Raw genomic sequence first — 18759 nt, 5'->3', positions numbered from 1 at the left:
ATAAAAATGACAGTCCAGGCTGATTGGAAATACATACATCAGCCTACATTTCTGTGAAACTAAAATTACATTGCTCCAGGTATATTTCATTGCACATTGCAAATGATAGAGGAATGCAAATCTGAGATATGTTACTTAGGTTAGGTTGTATGTTTCAGGTACACTTCTGTCTTGTACAAGTCCTCAAGGAAATGGGGCTTGTTGTACCGTACCGTATCACTGACCTAAACTCAACCAATTGTGTTTTAAAAAGCAAATGTAAATGAAATGTGCATGCCAATCATGTAGTTTACCTTGATTTTGCATTGCTTTTTTCTCTTTAGTTTAACTGTGCATCAGCAGACTCTAATCCAAGCAGCACAAGCACAACACTGTACAAAGGTAGCTACTGAACAAATTGACAGAACAAGAGGTCCAAATAAAATTAACAGGTAAAGCAAACATATTCAATTACAAATCAAAAACACTGATTAATGATTTTGTTTTGTTGTTTTAACAAAACTGGATGAAAATAATCCTCATTTGTTGGTAACAAGTCTATGTAAATAGTTAATATTAAGTCTCTGTAAATAGCACACACACATATATATATATATATATATATATATATATATATATATATATATATATATATATATATATATATACACATTTACGTATATGTACATATATTTCCATAAAGCCTGTGCTGCAATTTGAATGTAGCTTTGGTACAACACAGTGAATAATGAAGTATTATGAAGTATGAAGTCAGAACTTGAAAAGGAAGTGATTTGTTAGGGGAGGGGGTTGTTTAATAGTAAAATTTCTGCAATCAAACAGTTGTTGCGTTTCACATATGTTTTTGAGTGTTTCGTTTTTGTTTTCTGTTGCGCTCTCTCTCCCTTTTCCCTGCTTTTTCTGTTCTGCCCCAGGTGTGCGACCACTGGACGAGAAGATCGTCATTCATCATTATGATGCCACTCGGCGCACCAATCAGGAGCTGGTCGACCACATTTAAAAGGTATTCGCTTGTGTTGATCCAGAGGAGCACCTGAATAGAATCATCTATTTTTTTTTTTTTTTTTTTTTTTTGTAGTTAGCTTATAGAGGAGTTGCCACTATCACACCTTAAGTAGTTTAGTTAAGCCTTGCATACAATAAAGATTACGGTTTTGTCTCTACATTTTTCTTTGGTTAATAGTTTTGTGGGTTTTGGTTTAGCTGGATTGTTTTGTTATATTTATTTCTAAATATACTTTTAACACTCCAGTTTTTCGGTTGATTCTGTCATTTAAATTAATATATTAACTGATTAATATATATATATATATATATATATATATATATATATATATATATATATATATATATATATATATATATATATATATTCAATATTCAACACATTCATATATTCAATGTTTAATAAATTATTAAGAAATTAATACAATACAATATAACAACATAAACACGTAACACAATCAACAATGTGTGCAATCAACTGAGTATTTGCATTATGAAATGTTTTCTGTAAGTCGCTAAACGTGGTCAACCTTAAACTATTTAGGGCCCATATACATCTATATGTAGCATTGTCTGCTTGTGATCAGACTAACAAAAATGCTTAATTCCAGATCTGAGGAAGCCCTAAAAATAGAAACTTTTCTGTGATCTTTCCAGAGCACAGCATGATCAAAAAGTCAACTATACACTTTAATGGCATTTATACTATTGTTCAAAAGTTTGATGTCAGTGAGATTTAATTTTCAGCGTTCGATCTGTTATGCTTAAAGGGCTGCTTCAAAAGTACAAAATAAAAATAGAGGAATATACATTTAAATAGCAATCTAACTTAATATGTATGCATTTTTTTAATTAAATTTATTTATGTTATTAAGTCAGTGCTGAATCTTTATTCTTCCAAAAAATGCAGTGAAAGACACAACAAACAAAACAAAAATACTGACCCCAGAATTAAGTGTAGAACAGGGCAAACAATAGCACAAATGTTGTTGTTTTTAAAATAAAGATTCAATGACACTTAATCAAAACAGTACATATGGAAATGCAATCTCCATACTTTAACTCACCAGGTAAAGCATGACATTCCTGCTGTTGTGGCTCCCACTGGCAGTTAATGTTAAGCGAACAACTCCTGCAGTTGACCAGTTTGCTACAGACCTGCTCACTTCGAATGCTACATTTGGTATGGTTCTTGATAGACTGAAAAACAAGATAAAGAAAAACTTTCAGTACTCTGTCTACAAATTTGAATGTGGACAAGAAAGTTTTAGGTAGAACTAAGTGGTTACAGGTGCAACATGTTTAAGCTAATTAGTCAATTCATAAGCTTCATACCTGGCCGTTTTTGCGCACACCGGGTTTCCAAATAGAGAGCTGGTGTTCAGACAACATAGCAGGGGGAGGATTGAGGTACAGCGGACCACGAGGGTGGCGAGCAAGCTCAACTGTAAGCTGAATATAGACAAAACATAAGAAGGCATTAGGAAAATTTGTATATATTTAATATATTCTTATGATCATCAGCTTGGGGCATCACTTCCACTGGAACACGTCCCTTCGACTTTTTAAATTTCTTTGTGTCCCCACTACATTTCATGATTTTTAAATGCAGGCAGTCTTAGCCATGAACTACAGAAAGTCTGCATGCATCCATGTGCACATCTGCGTCTAAAAAACATCTATGGGCATGCTCTAAAAATAACTCTATGAAGGTTCTAATGTGCAGATATTGCAGTTGAAAATATAAATTTAATGAGATTTATGGTTTCAGACAGCGATAAAAAGCCAAGCAGTAACAGATGACTTTTATGTCAACAAGGAAGGTGAAAAAAAGTGATGCAAGTTAGTTGCTCTAACATATTAGGTCAGGTCAAAATAATCTTATTTTCTGTCAAACAGAATATATCTAAACCTGCTGATTTTACTCTAACTCTTAGGAATTTAAGCTAGACAGAAAATTAGCACCACGAATTGTTGTTGTTATAACAGGTGTTTCATAAAAGACAAATAATAAGATAATGATCAACATTTTCATTTAATTTCTCTTCATAATCATTTTTGTACAGTGGTCCCTCACTATAATGTAGTTTACTTTTCAGTATTAATTTTTTCTGTACAAATTTACTTTTTTTTTTTTCTACAGCACATTGTGTTGGGCATCCTGATTAGTGCATAGTGTTCTGTGTCCTGACTGGCTGTAGAACACTGTCAATCGATCTCCTCTGTGCCGTGTCTCCTGGGGTTCGTTCTTCGTACCTCGCTTAAATGATCTAAGATTATTTGGCAGATCCTGGATCTTTTAATCTTGATAACTGATCTCTCGCTAATTTGGTTCTTCAAACAAGTTCGCGAATCAGATTAGAATCTCTGGATGAACTGATCTGAGATTGCTGCATGTGTTGTGAAGGACAGATCTATCGATCCTCGAAATCATGATCAGCAATGCAACGATTGGCTGACGGCACAGCAGCGTAATGACATCATCTGATTAATATTCAATTATCCATGTGAGCAAAATTACATCAAATTAGCAGTAAACCGTTTGTTAAATATGACACGCAAGAACTTTCCACATTTGTTGTGAGCTGCAGGCTTTACACTTTCACGTGTCAAGAGTTCCTCGTGTATTTCAATGCAAATCAGTGTATCTAGTTGTACATTTAAAAAAGATTTTCTTTATTATAGTAGCCGGTTTCTTAATCGGTGTAAAGAATAACTGGTTGTTTACAAAAGCATTTTCATATTGGTAATGGCGTCTGCAATTTTTGTGAAGCATCAAATCTCTGGCATATTACCTATCAAAACATGTTTATGACTGCATAAATGTATTATTGCTTTTAAAAAAAAAGTCACATATTGTGCATTTCTATTATACACAATTTGTACTAAAGCGATCTAAAAAGTTCATATCAATAAGTTTTCTCTTTGCACCACCAGGTGGCAGTCTTTGTACTTTCATTTCGAGGGTGCAGATTGCATAAGTTTTATTAATATGTATAACTTTATTTATTTTATTAATAACTATAACTTTATATATATATATATATATATATATATATATATATATATATATATATATATATATATATATATATATATATATATATATATATATATATATATATATATATATATAGTTACAAATATTTACTATTTTCCCAAGTGTATATAACTACTACTGTAAGAAAATATCAGAATTCGGAACATACTTTCTGTATAATCTTTGCTTGAACTGAGCTGATCTAATCCTGTTTATATGAATTGAACCTGCTCCCGATCAGGTTTGACCTAGCAGAACTGTTGCTATGACAACAACTCTCGGATCAGCTTTGAAGAACGAAACGATCCTGGATCCTGTCAAATCGTCAATATCCAAATCCAGCTAACTGAGTAATCCACGTACGAAGAACAGACCCCTGTACAGTACAGAATGTGTTCAGCTCACCAAATTTACATAAACCTTCAATTGCTAGCAGTGTGACTCTGAAGTGCTTTACTGTGTGTTTGTTCCCTTCAATGTTGACGAAATGTTCTGCACTGTCAAATGCACCTGCTCTAGCACCCAAAAGACAGTGAAAGATGGTAACCACAAAAAGTTGAACTTCTGGGCATTCTAAAGGAAGGTAGAAGTTATGCAGATGTAGGGCGACATTATGGTATAAATAAATAAAGATCAAATGGTTTTGATCTTTGGTTTCATTCTGTCATGTATTCATTTATTTTCTTTTTGGTTTAGTCCCTTTATTAATCTGGGGTTGCCACAGCGGAATGAAGCGCCAACTTATCCAGCATATGTTTTACACAGCCGCAATTCCTCATTGGGAAACACCCATACACTTCCATTCACACACATACACTACGGACAATTTAGCTCACCCAAAATTCAGCTATATCGCATGTCTTTGGACTTGTTGGGGAAACAGAAAGACCCGGAGGAAACCCACTCCAACACAGGGAGAACATACAAACTCCACACAGAAATGCCAACTGACCCAGTCGAGGCTCGAACCAGCGACCTTCGTGCTGTGAGGCAAGAGCGCTACTCACTGTGCCACTGTGTTGCCCTCATTCTATAATACTGGACCTATTTTTCTACGAAGGTTTGAACTTTTAAACAAGAGAGAAAAGTGTGAAAATGTTAATGGCTGTCTGATAAAAGTGTAAAATGTGTGTATAGAGGGGTTTTACAGCCTTAAAACATCTATAATAATTTTAAAAAATTAAAAAACAGACTATTTTGCGAATGTAGCCTATTTTGGGTTTTTTTAGAACGTAACTCCCACAAACTACAACCACTTTACAGAGTTTTTTTTTTTTTTTTTTTTTTTTTTAGTTTGGTATTTAATTTTTTTAATCAGCTTACTTTCTTCTGGATTTTGTAGCAATAAAGTACTTAAAATAAATATGTAAATGCAGGAAATGAGATTTCAATCAAAAACTTTTCTCACATTTTGTGTCCCTGCACTTCTCAAACCAAAGTTAAAGTGTTTATGTCGGATTTGAAACTTTTAGCCCAGTATGTCTGTGATAATGTGATCATTTTAACACAAAAACATCATAATCATGTGGTTAAAATACCTAAAAAAAACTATAACTATAACAAATATAAATGTTGTTAAGTGTTTGCTTGAAAATTGCAATCTTAGTTTGTAGCTCTAACAAATGTTAAGATTAAGGGGTAGTGTTAGGTGATAAAATAAAATTGTAATGTAAATACAATTTTTTGACAGTTCATACTGTAATAATATTATAATATATACTATACATGTCAAAATTACCTTATTATATCCAAACGTATCCTTTACTGATGATACATTGCGGTAACACTTTATTTTGATGGTCCATTTGAGTATTAGTAGACTGTCTGCTTAAAATATGCTGACCCCAACCTAATCTACTTATAATTTTAGTTGACATGTAGATGCAATGCAACTTAAATTCAACAAACAAACCATCAAAATAAATTGTGACCTACATTGCTGGTGCTGTTTGTGTATTTACTGCACTAAAGGTCTAATTGAAACTAATGGAGTAGTCAGTGTGATAAAAAGTCAAGAGGTCCTGACCAAATGTCAGAATGTGCCTGGGATGTGTTATTTGGACATACCACAGTGCAGTTGCTCGAAGATGAGATGCATTTCTTGTCTTCGCACCATTGACAGTCATTGGTGTTGGCCGTACAGGAAGCACAGTCAGAAAACTGCTGACACTGCTTATCAGCTGCATCTATGATTAAAAACACAAGAATCATCAGAGGCCAGGAAAATACATTCTTATTAGCATAAAACCAGAAGTGAGGTTTGAAGGTAATGAGAGTCTAACTCAAAACTCAGAGCTCTCAAGGTGAAACACTTCATAACTGTGGTGAAAAATGAATGTGTGCAATGACACACGGGTAAGGGCTAAAGTTGAACAGCGGAGGTGGACATGGACAGGGCACAGCGAAATTAAAACTGGAGATTCGAGGCGAACAGCCAAGGACAGAGAAGAAACTTTCGTCCTCGCTGTGAATTTGTTTATTTCCGACATGAATAAGCTTGACACACATGAATACTGTTGTTCCTGTTCTTTTTCTGTTCAGGAGGAGCTTTTCTGTTTGTTGGTTTGTTTTCATCGTTATTTCGGAGAAGGAGAGGTCACAACAGAACTTTTGCCTGGAAGAGTTTCAAAGGATAAACAATGAGAAAATCCAGGACAAAAACCAACAAGGATGGGAGAAAAGAAATGTGAGTAGATTCTTCACACTTTTTATTAAACAACGAAGTGATTTTAACTGAATGGATATTGATTTGACTGAATAAATAAGGAAGAACTTTTATGATCTCTGAATTAATGTTATTTTAAAGTTGCAGGTCATGATAGTATTTAGGGATGTGTCCAATTATTTAATTAATCAAACGCATCAGCAAAGATCGAGCATGAAAAGGATGATCGATTGGCTCTAAAATTAAATTCCATTTATTTTTTCTGGTTGGTTATGCTGGTATTTGGGTGGTAGTATATTATTTGATTGGTTAAGGCTGTAAGGAGTTGCGTCTAGAGCAAGCGGCAACCTCACGCTCTCCCTCAGGAAGCCAATACGGAAGTAACTAAAACTGCAATTCATCCGAAATTCCGCTAGTCCTGGCTCCTGGCTCCAAAATAGAGCAAATTTCAATTGAGCCCACTGTTAGAAGGGCCAACTTTACAGCAGAAAAAAAGGTGTTTACAGCCTGGTACAAAAAAAGATTTTGGTTAATACAGCTAATATTACCCTTCATGACAACTGTGAGGGGGGTGAATTTTTTTTATAACTCATCCGTTTCCTTTATAATAAGTTATATTAAGTTTGCATAAGTAAGGGCGTTGCTACTTGAATGACAGCTAGATCTCGTTGGTCGCCGTCACGTCACTTCAGCTGAATCCTGCAGATTAGCCACTGATCTCGGCATATTTATCGTATTTCTGTGTTGTTTTATGGGGCTTTACACAGTCAACTGCCTTTTGGACTTGTTTCCTACAATTATTAGATGGCATGGCATGCTGAGTGCACTTAATTGTGCTCACAAACCATTTACGTGGCCTCCGTTTCCCATGTGAGTAAAGTTATATACTTATATACCATCTCTATACATGTATTTGTTTTATTTAAGATCACTTATTGTTTATAATTATATTTAGAGCTGTACTGCACTTCAGAATCTGACGAATTGATTAGCTGTAGGCTCTAGAACAGTCATCTGAAGCGTTGTCATACAGTGTTATGCTGGATTTCATCAATAGTCTTACATTAACTAACACAGACTATATCTGAAGTGTTTGGAAGTAATTCGCGTTTTCCTCTTGTTGAAAAACCTCATAAGAACAATGTTTAGTGGCTCAATGTATTACAGCAGAGTTTTTAAAAGTCTAAACACTTTATTGATATAGTGTACAACCAAGCTCAAGTGTTCAGAATACAAACAAGTCACAGGTGATAAAGTATTAAGCGTTCTCTAAAGTAAAGTGTGTCTGAATCAGGTCCAAGCAAAATGTCAGCAGGTGTCTGTAGCTCCGCTCACTCTCCGCCTCTTTGCCCTTGTTTGGTATCCCGCCGTGGGTATGATGACGCGCGAACAATATGGCGACGGTTGGCCGCGCCTACTTGTGGCTTCTTTTGCGCTCTTTAGAAACCTATGGGTGACGTCACGGATACTACGTCCACATATTTTACAGTCTATGGTCTAGAGGTGAGACCTGAGCACAGATAGAGTATAGGGGGTCACACACCAGAAGAGCCGCACTACGGCCCACGCAGCGTCATGCATTTCAGAATTCTAAACGTATTTCTATCAGGATACACAGTGGTGCCCAGCCACGACTCAGGACGCTCTTCATATTTTTGCCGCACCACAGAGCGTTATCTGAATAATTTCATTTTAAATACCATTCGAATGTGTGCGTCTGGTGTTTGATAATTTCAGCTGTCATGTGCGCGCCGTGTCTCGACACTCTTTTCGGCGAGGATGCGGTATGAGTAATGTTTCACCTAATGACACCAAAATCGAAAGCTACTTCAGGGAGCCATGCATCTCTCTAAACCTGGATCCTTTATTGTGATGCAAAGTAAAGGAGTCTCGATTTGCAAGGCTAAGCACCCTTGCCCAGTGGTACCTGGCTGTTCCTGCAACTTCTGTGCCTGCTGAGCGCGTTTTTTCCACCACCGGTCTAATTGTAAATAAACTTCGCACTCAGCTTTCATCGGAGACCGACTGATCTATTTGAATAAAAATATGTTGTCCAAATATTAAGTTTCATTAGACATGCAAGGTAAAATGTTCAGGCTGTTTTTGTTTTAAGTTTAAGCAGCCGGCTTTATTTTATTTACCTCCACCGACTGATCATTTTGAAAGAAGTTTTATAGCTGTGGTAAAACATATTCAGGCTATTTTTTTCCAAAATCCAAAATATTAATAGAAATAATAAGACACATATTGAAAGGGATAAAACTGTAAAATTAATTTGGTTTCTTTATTTTTTTTTTTTCTGCAGCGCTTCAGTTGGCGTTGTTTTAAAGCGCCCTGTAATGTGAGAACTGCATCCACTACTTTCTGGTTGGCATGTAGTTATAGTCTATTTTGTGTAGATGAACACAAATTGTAATATAACATTTTCATATTGTGTCTCTAAGCTTTAGGATTAATTCTATTTACAATGCGTCATGTAAATTCTTCATGCCTCACGTCAGTGGTGGTTCTAGTTTAAATGGCACCCTGGGCGAACCCCTGCTTTTAGAAATGTAATTAGAAATAAATAATATATGATATATATTATTCATTCATTCATTTTCTTGTCGGCTTAGTCCCTTTATTAATCTGGGGTCGCCACAGCGGAATGAACCGCCAATTTATCCAGCAAGATTTTATGCAGTGTATGCCCTTCCAGCCACAACCCATCTCTGGGAAACATCCACACACACACATACTTATAAACTACGGACAGTTTAGCCTACCCAATTCACCTGTACCGCATGTCTTTGGACTGTGGAGGAAACCGGAGCACCCAGAGGAAATCCACGCAAACGCAGGGAGAACATGCAAACTCCACACAGAAACGTCAACTGAGCCGAGGCTCGAACCAGCAACCTTCTTGCTGTGAGGCAACAGCACTACCTAAAGCGCCACTGCTTCGCCCTGATATATATTATGGTAATGATAATTCTTATTATTATTAATATCAAACATTATTATACTAAATATACGATCATAGAAATCAATCCTACATGTAGCCTAAGTGGGAAAAAATGTAGAGACACAACTTGAGTGATATGCTAAGATTTCTTAAGAAATCTTTTGCTTGAATATTAAAGACAATTTTATAGAATAAAAAAAATATATTTTATGCATGATTTTCAAAGTAGTCGTGTCACAGATGTTTTCACACTGCATGACTATCTGGGCTAGCGTTTTCGTCGTTTACACTGCAAGATGGATCGGCGACAGGGACTTTCACATTGCATGACTTTACTATAGGAAGAATCGCCGACAACTTCGTCCAAACTACGTCTCACAGCCAAAAACACATATATCTTTTCTTATTAACTACATAATAAGAAAGAAGCCTTTAATGGGGTAGAACATGTACATATTTGCTCACCTGGGTTTAAAGGGAGTTAGCCATTTCTCCTCAACGTTGATTATAATCTAATTTCTTTCTGTATAAAACGTCAAACAGACATGGTTGCTCCTGAGTCCTGTCAAACCTCCACTAGTTTTTCCTCCATTTCATGGGTCCAAATAAACCGAAAAAGAGCGCTTTTAACTTCTCCCCCAGCCTCCCGCGGGCCTGCAGCAGGTATACACACACGCACACACAAGTGAAAGCTGCTCTCTCATTGGCTGTAGGCGATGGCTGATGTTATTTTCAGTCAAAACTCAATTCACACGGCATGATTTGAATCGCCGAAAGCTCCAGATATTTAGCATGCCAAATATCTCACAGGCATCGGCGACTCATCGGCGATTCTCTCAGATCGCGTCTTTGAAAGTTTATACTGTGTAATTGTCACTCACGTGCACGAGCATCGATTTGCCTGTGATTTCAGGCATTTGTCGGCGATTTCTCAAAACCTCTCGGCGAGCCAAAATCGGGGCTAAAATCATGCAGTCTGAACTAGGCATTAGACCCAACTCATGGCTGAGAATTAATGTTATTAAGTCTTACCTCCCTGATTCATCATCTCTCCTTTCTGCTTCATAGCCATATAGTTTAAATAAGATCATCATATTATAACTTTAGTTTTGGCAACTTGCCAAGCTTGCTGCGTGCCGACACCGCTGCATAAAAGTTACTCCGAGTTCACAGTAAGCAGCGTGTATTTTATCAGCATGCATGTAAACAATCGGTATTCACACCGGGAGCAGAACAGTGCGTGAGGCACGCGGGAATGGTTTTCTGTGCGCATACATGTGTCAGTTTGTTTTCACCACTTTTGTTTCAGTTGCACATAGAGAATAACAAACTTGCGCATGCAAAATACGCCAATTGTGAATGGCCTCTAACGTCTTTATTCAGGGATTACAGCTTTAAATTAATACACTTGCATAAAGTAGATCATATCTCAAAGCTTTTACTGGGTTAGTTTTTTTTCGCACCGTCTCACCATACCACCCCCCAGCAAGATGCTGCCCTGGGCATCGACCATATTGCCCATGCCTAAATACACCCAACAGCGTTGATTTAACTGTTTTCTGAATCCTGTCACGGTTTTATCGACACCATTTTTAGCAGGGCTTTAAATAAAATATATAGAATTTTAATTGAATGTTATTTAATTGTCACTATGACGCACACACGCCCTGGCCTCTTGCTTAAGCTCCACCCCCGATTAATTAATTAGTAGTTTGTCAAACCTGTGGATTAATCGAAATGAAGAATGGTCAGAAATGCCCATCCCTAATAGTAATAAAGGGACAAATTCAGTGACTCAAGTACTTCAGGAATATATTGACAGTTTAGTTTACATTTTGTCTGAAAATTTACAGAAACTGAAAAAAAGGTAAAACGATCAAAAACAAAGAAAATATCTCAATTTTAATTCATATTGAAATGGATTCTTGTCAAAGCCAATCTATTAGTGTTCTTGTAGATGTGTAAACTTCACTAAACAGTTACTAACAGTTAGCATACTGCAGGTATGATACATTTAATATGAAACAAACTTTTAGCATTAAAATCATCAATTTGATTTCTAAAAATGTTACACTTTAATATGAATAAAAAAAATTGCCTACTGGATGTGCGATCTTTAAAGTTTATTTGAATTGAATGTTGAATTGAACTTGTAATTAATAATTAATTAAATTTTTATTATAAACAAATTTATTGTACTGTTACTTTTACCCAAGGAAAGCCATTCGATGTCTGTTTAATTATGTAGCGACAAAAAAAGTATGGTAAGCAGTATTTTATTTTTATTAGTGCTGTCTTCAATAAATTCTGTATCTTATATATGTTTAATATATATAATGGAATGATGCTGGACAACGGAGTTGAGGATCCACGCGCAGTTTATTAAACAAAGAATGGTCAGACAGCAACGGTCAAAACGGGGGCAAACAGAAGCATACAGGTAATCCTAAATACGTAGTCAAAAACTAAATATAAAGTCTGTGTATGTGTGTGTGCTTCTCGTCCTGGTAATCAGTGAGAATGATCTTCAACTGAATGTGTGTGTGTGTGTGTGTGTGTGTGTGTGTGTGTGTGTGTGTGTGTGTGTGTGTGTGTGTGTGTGTGTGTGTGTGTGTGTGTGTGTGTGTGTGCTTGTGTGTGCTTGTGTGTGTGTGTGTTATGGCTGGGCGATATGGGCAAAATATCATATCCTGGTATTTTTAGGAGGAATGACGGTATACAATATATATCTGGTATTTTCCCATAAATGGTTTATTGGGGGTTAACGCCTTAATAAAACTTTCTTAAACATTTATAATAAAATATAATATAAAATATAATTTAAACACAGTGGTTTCCCTCCCTGTTTACAAATAAACAGCTGCACAAAAAATACAAGCTGCACAAAATTTTTGATGAATAAAATACAGTACAGGTTTTTCTCCTGCTTAACACTATACACAACACTACTGTGCTATAGTGCAAATAACAAAGTAAACAGAACCATAGAAAACAGCTGTGCTGTCAGAGCAAAAAAAAGGAACACACTTAAATAGTAACACAACAAACAGTATTGTAGGATAGAAAAGAAGCACACGGAATGTAAATATGAAACACACACTATTTTATGTCACAATTACAGTGTTGTAATCCAGTATACCACAGTTGTGTGATTTACAAACAACAATTAAGTCAGCTGTATATTTTTTTACTTACACATTTACATGTGTATTGTGCAGGATTATTAAACAGTGCACATTTCGAAGATATCTAAAGATAAGTCTTTCGCTCCATGTAAAAAAAATCCTACACTTGTTTTACAAAATATTAAATAAGTAGATGAAAGCAAACAGACTATAGATGAAAATGATTCTGAGTACTGTGATGAAATGCTGGTTAGCATATAAATAAGCATGTAAACAGTCATTATAACAGAGCAGAACGCAGAACTAAATGTCTTATAACGTACATGTAAAGAAGAGACTGTCGTGTAATAAATCCTAAACTTCTAATTAGTGAATATGGGGTGGTTTTACTTTCGAAATGCGGTATAAATTCCTCCCATTTTGGCGTGTTTAATTCTTTTGAACACATTCAGGTGCTGCATGTAAATTTTTCAAGGCTTCTTTGTTCGTTCTTGCTGTCAATGCAGAAGAAATGATCGATAAAAGGTTTCTGATGAACTGCTGTGACAGCTACAGGCGCTGTGTGCCGTGTGTGCACACAAAGGGGAGTCAGATTATTTTGGGGAGTCAGATTTAGATACAACACAGGAACTGCATGTTCCTCCATGTTGCGTCAGTGATGGGTCGTTCTTGAATGATTCATTCATTTTGAACAACTCTTTTGTAAGCTCAGGGAGTAAATCATTAATTTGAGCATACACACATTTGTGCAAATGAAGCTTAGGTGCTGCTACCTTGGAGGGGTCTGTTTCGCACAGAATGAACACAGGGGGCCTCAAACCATATCAATATGAACGATATTGCTTAACACTGCATCGCGTTGGGGAATCATATCAATATATCCCCAGAACCCGATATACTGCCCAGCCCTAGTGTGTGTGTGTGTGTGTGTGTGTGTGTGTCCGACCAAATAGTTCACAGCTGTAGCAGGAGTTGATTGGCACAAAGCATCCTGGTAGTTGTAGTTCATGTGGTGGCATGTGTATAGTTCTCCAGCCATCTGCAAAGGCTTGATCGCTGGTGATTGTGGCAATATGCTTGAATAAATTAAGTCTTAAAAGTTATTACATCTATTTTATTAATGTTTGTATATCACAAAATCAGTATAGAAACATAATTATTACTTTTAAAAGAAGTTGATATAAAATGTACTGAACATTATGTTCTCTGGGTAAAATCATATATATTTAAATATGTATGTATGTATTTATGTATGTATGTATGTATTTATGAATGATTGTATGTATGTTGTGAATTTAAAAAAAAAATAAAATCCTTACCTCAGCAAAAGGTAATTTATTTCATTTCAATTTATATACAAAGTAGATAATGTATATTTAAAGTAAATATATTTGCAATAATTACATTATAAATACACATTCATCTTTAGAACTTTCAATCCTGAAAAACACTGTGACCCAGAAATAATGGGCAACCGTTTTCAACACTGATGATAATACATAAATAAAATATCATATATCTTAATAAATAATAAATGTTTCTTGAGCTTCAAATTAGCATATTAGAAAGATTCATGAAGGATGATGTGACAATGAAGACTGTAGTAAGGATGCTAAATATTCACAAGGAATAAATTATATTTGATTCAAATTTTCATGCATTATAATATAAAACAGTTATTTTAAATTGTAATAATACTTTCACAATAGGGTGGGTCAGTGGTTAGTACTGTTGCCTCACAACAAGAAGGTTGCTGGTTCGAGTCCTGGTTGGGTCAGTTGGTATTTCAGTGTGAAGTTTGCATGTTCTTTTCTTGTTCGCATGGGTTTACTCCAGGTGCTCTGCTCTAGTCCAAAAACATGCGCTATAGGTGAACTGGATAAACTAAATTGGCTGTAGTGTGTGTGAATGAGAGAGTGTATGGGTGTTTCACAGTACTGGGCTGTGGCTGGAAGGGCATCCGCTGCATAAAAAAATATGTTGGAATAGTTGGCGGTTCATTCTGCTGTGGAGACCCCTGATTAATAAGGGAGTAGGCTGAAGAAAAATGAATGAATAATACTTTAATAATTCACTGTATCCTTGATTTTAAAAATGCAACCTGCAAGCGATCATATGATTCTTCTTACTCTCAAGCTTTGTGGTTAAAATATTATATAAACAATAATTAATGCAATCAGAGCAACCACCCAATTAGTGTTTAAGTATAACGATAAACTACATGATTACATGTCTCTAAGATTTACAGAATATACAATAATCCATCATGAACTTGTATGTCATTCCATTACTTAAATAAAGCCCAATCCACCTCTGATAGAACTCCACACTCTACACGGTAATTGCATTAATCCTCTCAGGTCCAGCTTTGCCCACAGACAAAAACATCTGTATCCACAATCGCTGGAGTTGGGTTTCAACGCAATCATAATTACATCGCTATGAGATTATTATGCGCCGACTGACCTTTTGTTCAGTCAATTATCAACAGGCATTTCCACAGTCGGGCAGGATTTACCCAGTAGAAATCAGGCTGTGCACCATCAAGGTAACCCAGAACATGCCAGCAGCTCTGCATATAAGCCTCCCAATGTATCAAGTGTAAATAGGATTATATGTGGCTTAACAATAATCTCCTGACAGAGGATTTATACGAAGGCAAAATACTCTCCAGGTGTGCGTTTGACATACAGAGCTAATGGTCCAATACAATTGAATGAGATGTACAGTGAACTTTATGCCCACTGGGATGCTGATGTACGATAATAACAGGAATTCCTATAATGTGAAATGATGTGTACATGTTTCTAACAGTCACATATTTTACCACTAATTACACACCGAAAAAACAAACAAAAATTAAAGATTAGAAAAAAAAAAAACTGCTTCATAGCCATCAGGCCTTCTTCCAACTATCATCTAGCAAAGCATTACAATTATGCTAAAAAAAGATGTCATACCATGCTAATAAAATGCTAATTCAAGCTAGCATTGAATTAAACATAATAGCAGTCTAACAATTTTTGTTAGCAATGTGCTCAGCTGTGTTAGCCATGTGGCTAAACATCCTAGCAATGTGCTTAATCACACCAAAGATATTTACATTAGATGTTGCCTATGCTCTTGTTGTCTATTGAAAGAAATGCGTCAATAGAGCCGCCATTTTAGTACAGGGTAGCACTCCTTTGAAATGAATGTGAAAGAGTGTGTATTTGTGTGCATGGAAATGTATTATCCTCCCTCCCTGTTAAATTTGATCTAATCCATGTCCTGAAACACACCCGCTCTCCTGCTTTTACTTCTGATACTAACGGAGGGAGCAATTCGTTTGTGAATGAATACCCATTATGAATGACTTGTGTGAACCATCGATATCCCTGCGTCTCAATTTGCACATCCACCTTTCTGATCTAAATAAACATTTGTAATAATCAATGATTTAGGGTGGACAGTATGCACATTGAGGCACAGGCACTGTAAGGCACCCTTCTGAGTTACTTCAAAAACATTTTTGAACGACAATAGTGCAAGTTTCTGGCAGAACAGCATCTTTTTGTCATATTTAATTTACATTGTTTGCTGATTTTATTCAACAAAACTAGCATAAGTCTAGAATTTAGTGCCAGTTGGTGCTACTTTGCCTTATGGTTAGGTCAGTAAGTGACAGTATTATCATAATCAACAACTTTACTTTTGGACTAAATTTCATAACATACAAAATCAAAAATGAAATCTTGCCTATGAAATGTTCTGCCTTTATGTGTTTTTTTTTTTGCTTGTTACTACACCCATTCACAGTGCAAAAGTCCAGCATCCTCAGATTGGCTTTGGTCTTTACTAGTGCGGTTGAATAACATTTGTCCTGGGAGCACTGTATAAATTTAGCAATGGTATTGACGCATGCTCAGGGTCCGTATGTGATATCTAGTGCATATATCTATGAACTAGCAAAAATATACAAACAACATGTTATGTAAGGAATAAAAAACATCCAAGGAAGTTGTTATCATGACATAAATCCCGACAGTCTTTTTGGCAGCCCAACGTGAAGTAGATGAGCTTGTGTTACTCAGTGGTTATTATTTTGGAGGAAAATACACTGGAATGTTGTTTCTGACCAATAAGAATTAAGAATTCCCGACAGACACATAATAATTTATGCTAAAACCATGCTAGTAACATTTAAACCTGTCAGTAACATTTACATAATGTATACTAGCAACATGCTAAAATGGTCTAAAACATGCAATTACTTGTTAGCAACATCCTTTAACATGCTAGCAAGGTTCTAAATAAATCCATAACAATGTGCTAAAACATGCTAATAACCTGCTAAAACATGTTTGTTCTAAATCTAGCTAATAACATACAAGCCACATGCTTTTTTTAAAATAAACTAAACCTTTTTTAATTATTATTAACAGCTTTTAAAGTTCAAAACAACACACTTGATTTAAAACCTTAGTATTTATATTAAGACAAATGCTGTGTAAATTATTAATGCTCCCTTGCTGAATAAAACAATATATTCATATTATTATTTATAAATTATTATTTATAAATATGCATTTCTATTTATTAAAATAACAATATTAAAAATAATACAGACTAACACTAAGCTTGGAAACATACCGTATAGCCTGGCACCTAATTTTATCTTCAGGAATAGTTAATGCAGATTTGTCAGGGTTTAAAATAGATATTTGTTAATGGTTAAAAATTTGAAATAATAACAGAAAATGGATTTTTTGCGAGATATTTCAATTCACTGTTTAACTGAAAATCTGCTTTTGAAGACATCTGGATTCCTAAGATGGTGTGCTACTTAGATCAAAATTCCATGTCCATTTATTCATTCATTTCGCTAAATATCCATATAGTAGGAGGAATATACAACAACTAACAACAATGCAATTGCTAACAACAATGCAAAACCCTTTAGGGTGAAAGGAGAGCCACATTTACACTGAATTGAATCAAAAATCAATGCATGATGAAATATGATCATAGAATGGGTTATAATACTTATTAACTATAAATAGAACTGTTAGTAGTCATTTAAAAAAAAAAAAGTATTTAAAATAACAAGATCTTACTGGTGCGTGCAGGGCGGAAGGAGGCAGGCACACTGTCATTAGCATGACTGGAGTCCCAGGGTTCACAGCGATTTTCAATCCAGACACAGCGAACTCCAGGACCGGCACTCTGACAAACATCCTCCCTGATGAAGGCCTCACAGCTGGCAGGCTTAAACACCAGCACATCGTTCTGGATCACACCAGAGAAACCACCAAAAATGTACATGGATCTGAGGGAACAGAAAACAGACCTTTTTCATATTGTAACCAGTTTGTCTTGCCAACACAATTTTCCAAAGGAAATGAGAGGATAAGACCACACATTCAAGTAAATGTTTCTTTTGTGACACATCGTTATTTGGGTAAATTAACTTCAGTGGAAAAATGAAATAAACTGCAGTTAGAGTGCAGAGCCTGATGGTATCAGTGAATGGAAAGTGATCACGTTAAGATCTCACCCATTACTGACAACAGCTGTGTGTCCAAAACGGTTGACGTCCCGGTGAAGACTAGGATTTGGAAGAACTGTCCACTCATCACATGCTGCAAAACACACACACACACACACACACACACACACACACACACACACACACACACACACACACACACACACACAAAGAGAGAAAATACAACAAGAATTAAAAAATAGTATGAGGCTTTTTGATCTAATTGATCTACAGAGGACAATAAAATACTATGACAAAACTTTAAAACCTATATAATATAGTTAATATAGTTATTTTTAAATATATATATAAACAGTTGTATTCAGTAATTGATTGTAACATTATAATATGTAACATTATAATCTTAACCACTTTTAAATGCTTTTACTTTATTTTTAAAGTATTTTTTTTTGTCATCTCCACACCAAGAATAGATTATTGTGTAAAAATACA

The 18759-nt window shown here is 35.5% G+C and overlaps 1 protein-coding gene across 4 annotated transcripts in view; it reads right to left on the bottom strand.

The window, feature by feature from the left end:
* The window catches only part of atrnl1a (attractin-like 1a), a 473626-nt gene that overhangs the window by 329060 nt on the left and 125807 nt on the right, over window positions 1–18759 (bottom strand). For all 4 annotated transcript variants that reach the window (XM_073920776.1, XM_073920775.1, XM_073920777.1 and 1 more), the window contains exons 11-15: window positions 18316–18400; window positions 17876–18087; window positions 6113–6231; window positions 2341–2457; window positions 2073–2205 (exon numbers count right to left, since the gene is read on the bottom strand). In XM_073920776.1, the coding sequence (XP_073776877.1) occupies window positions 2073–2205; window positions 2341–2457; window positions 6113–6231; window positions 17876–18087; window positions 18316–18400 (666 nt within the window). The remainder of the gene's footprint in view (window positions 1–2072; window positions 2206–2340; window positions 2458–6112; window positions 6232–17875; window positions 18088–18315; window positions 18401–18759) is intronic.

This window comes from Danio rerio, chromosome 13 (assembly GCF_049306965.1).
Source record: "Danio rerio strain Tuebingen ecotype United States chromosome 13, GRCz12tu, whole genome shotgun sequence".
Classification (NCBI taxonomy): domain Eukaryota; kingdom Metazoa; phylum Chordata; class Actinopteri; order Cypriniformes; family Danionidae; genus Danio; species Danio rerio.
Note: the sequence above shows the minus strand (reverse complement) of the source record. Positions and strands in the feature narration are given on the sequence as shown.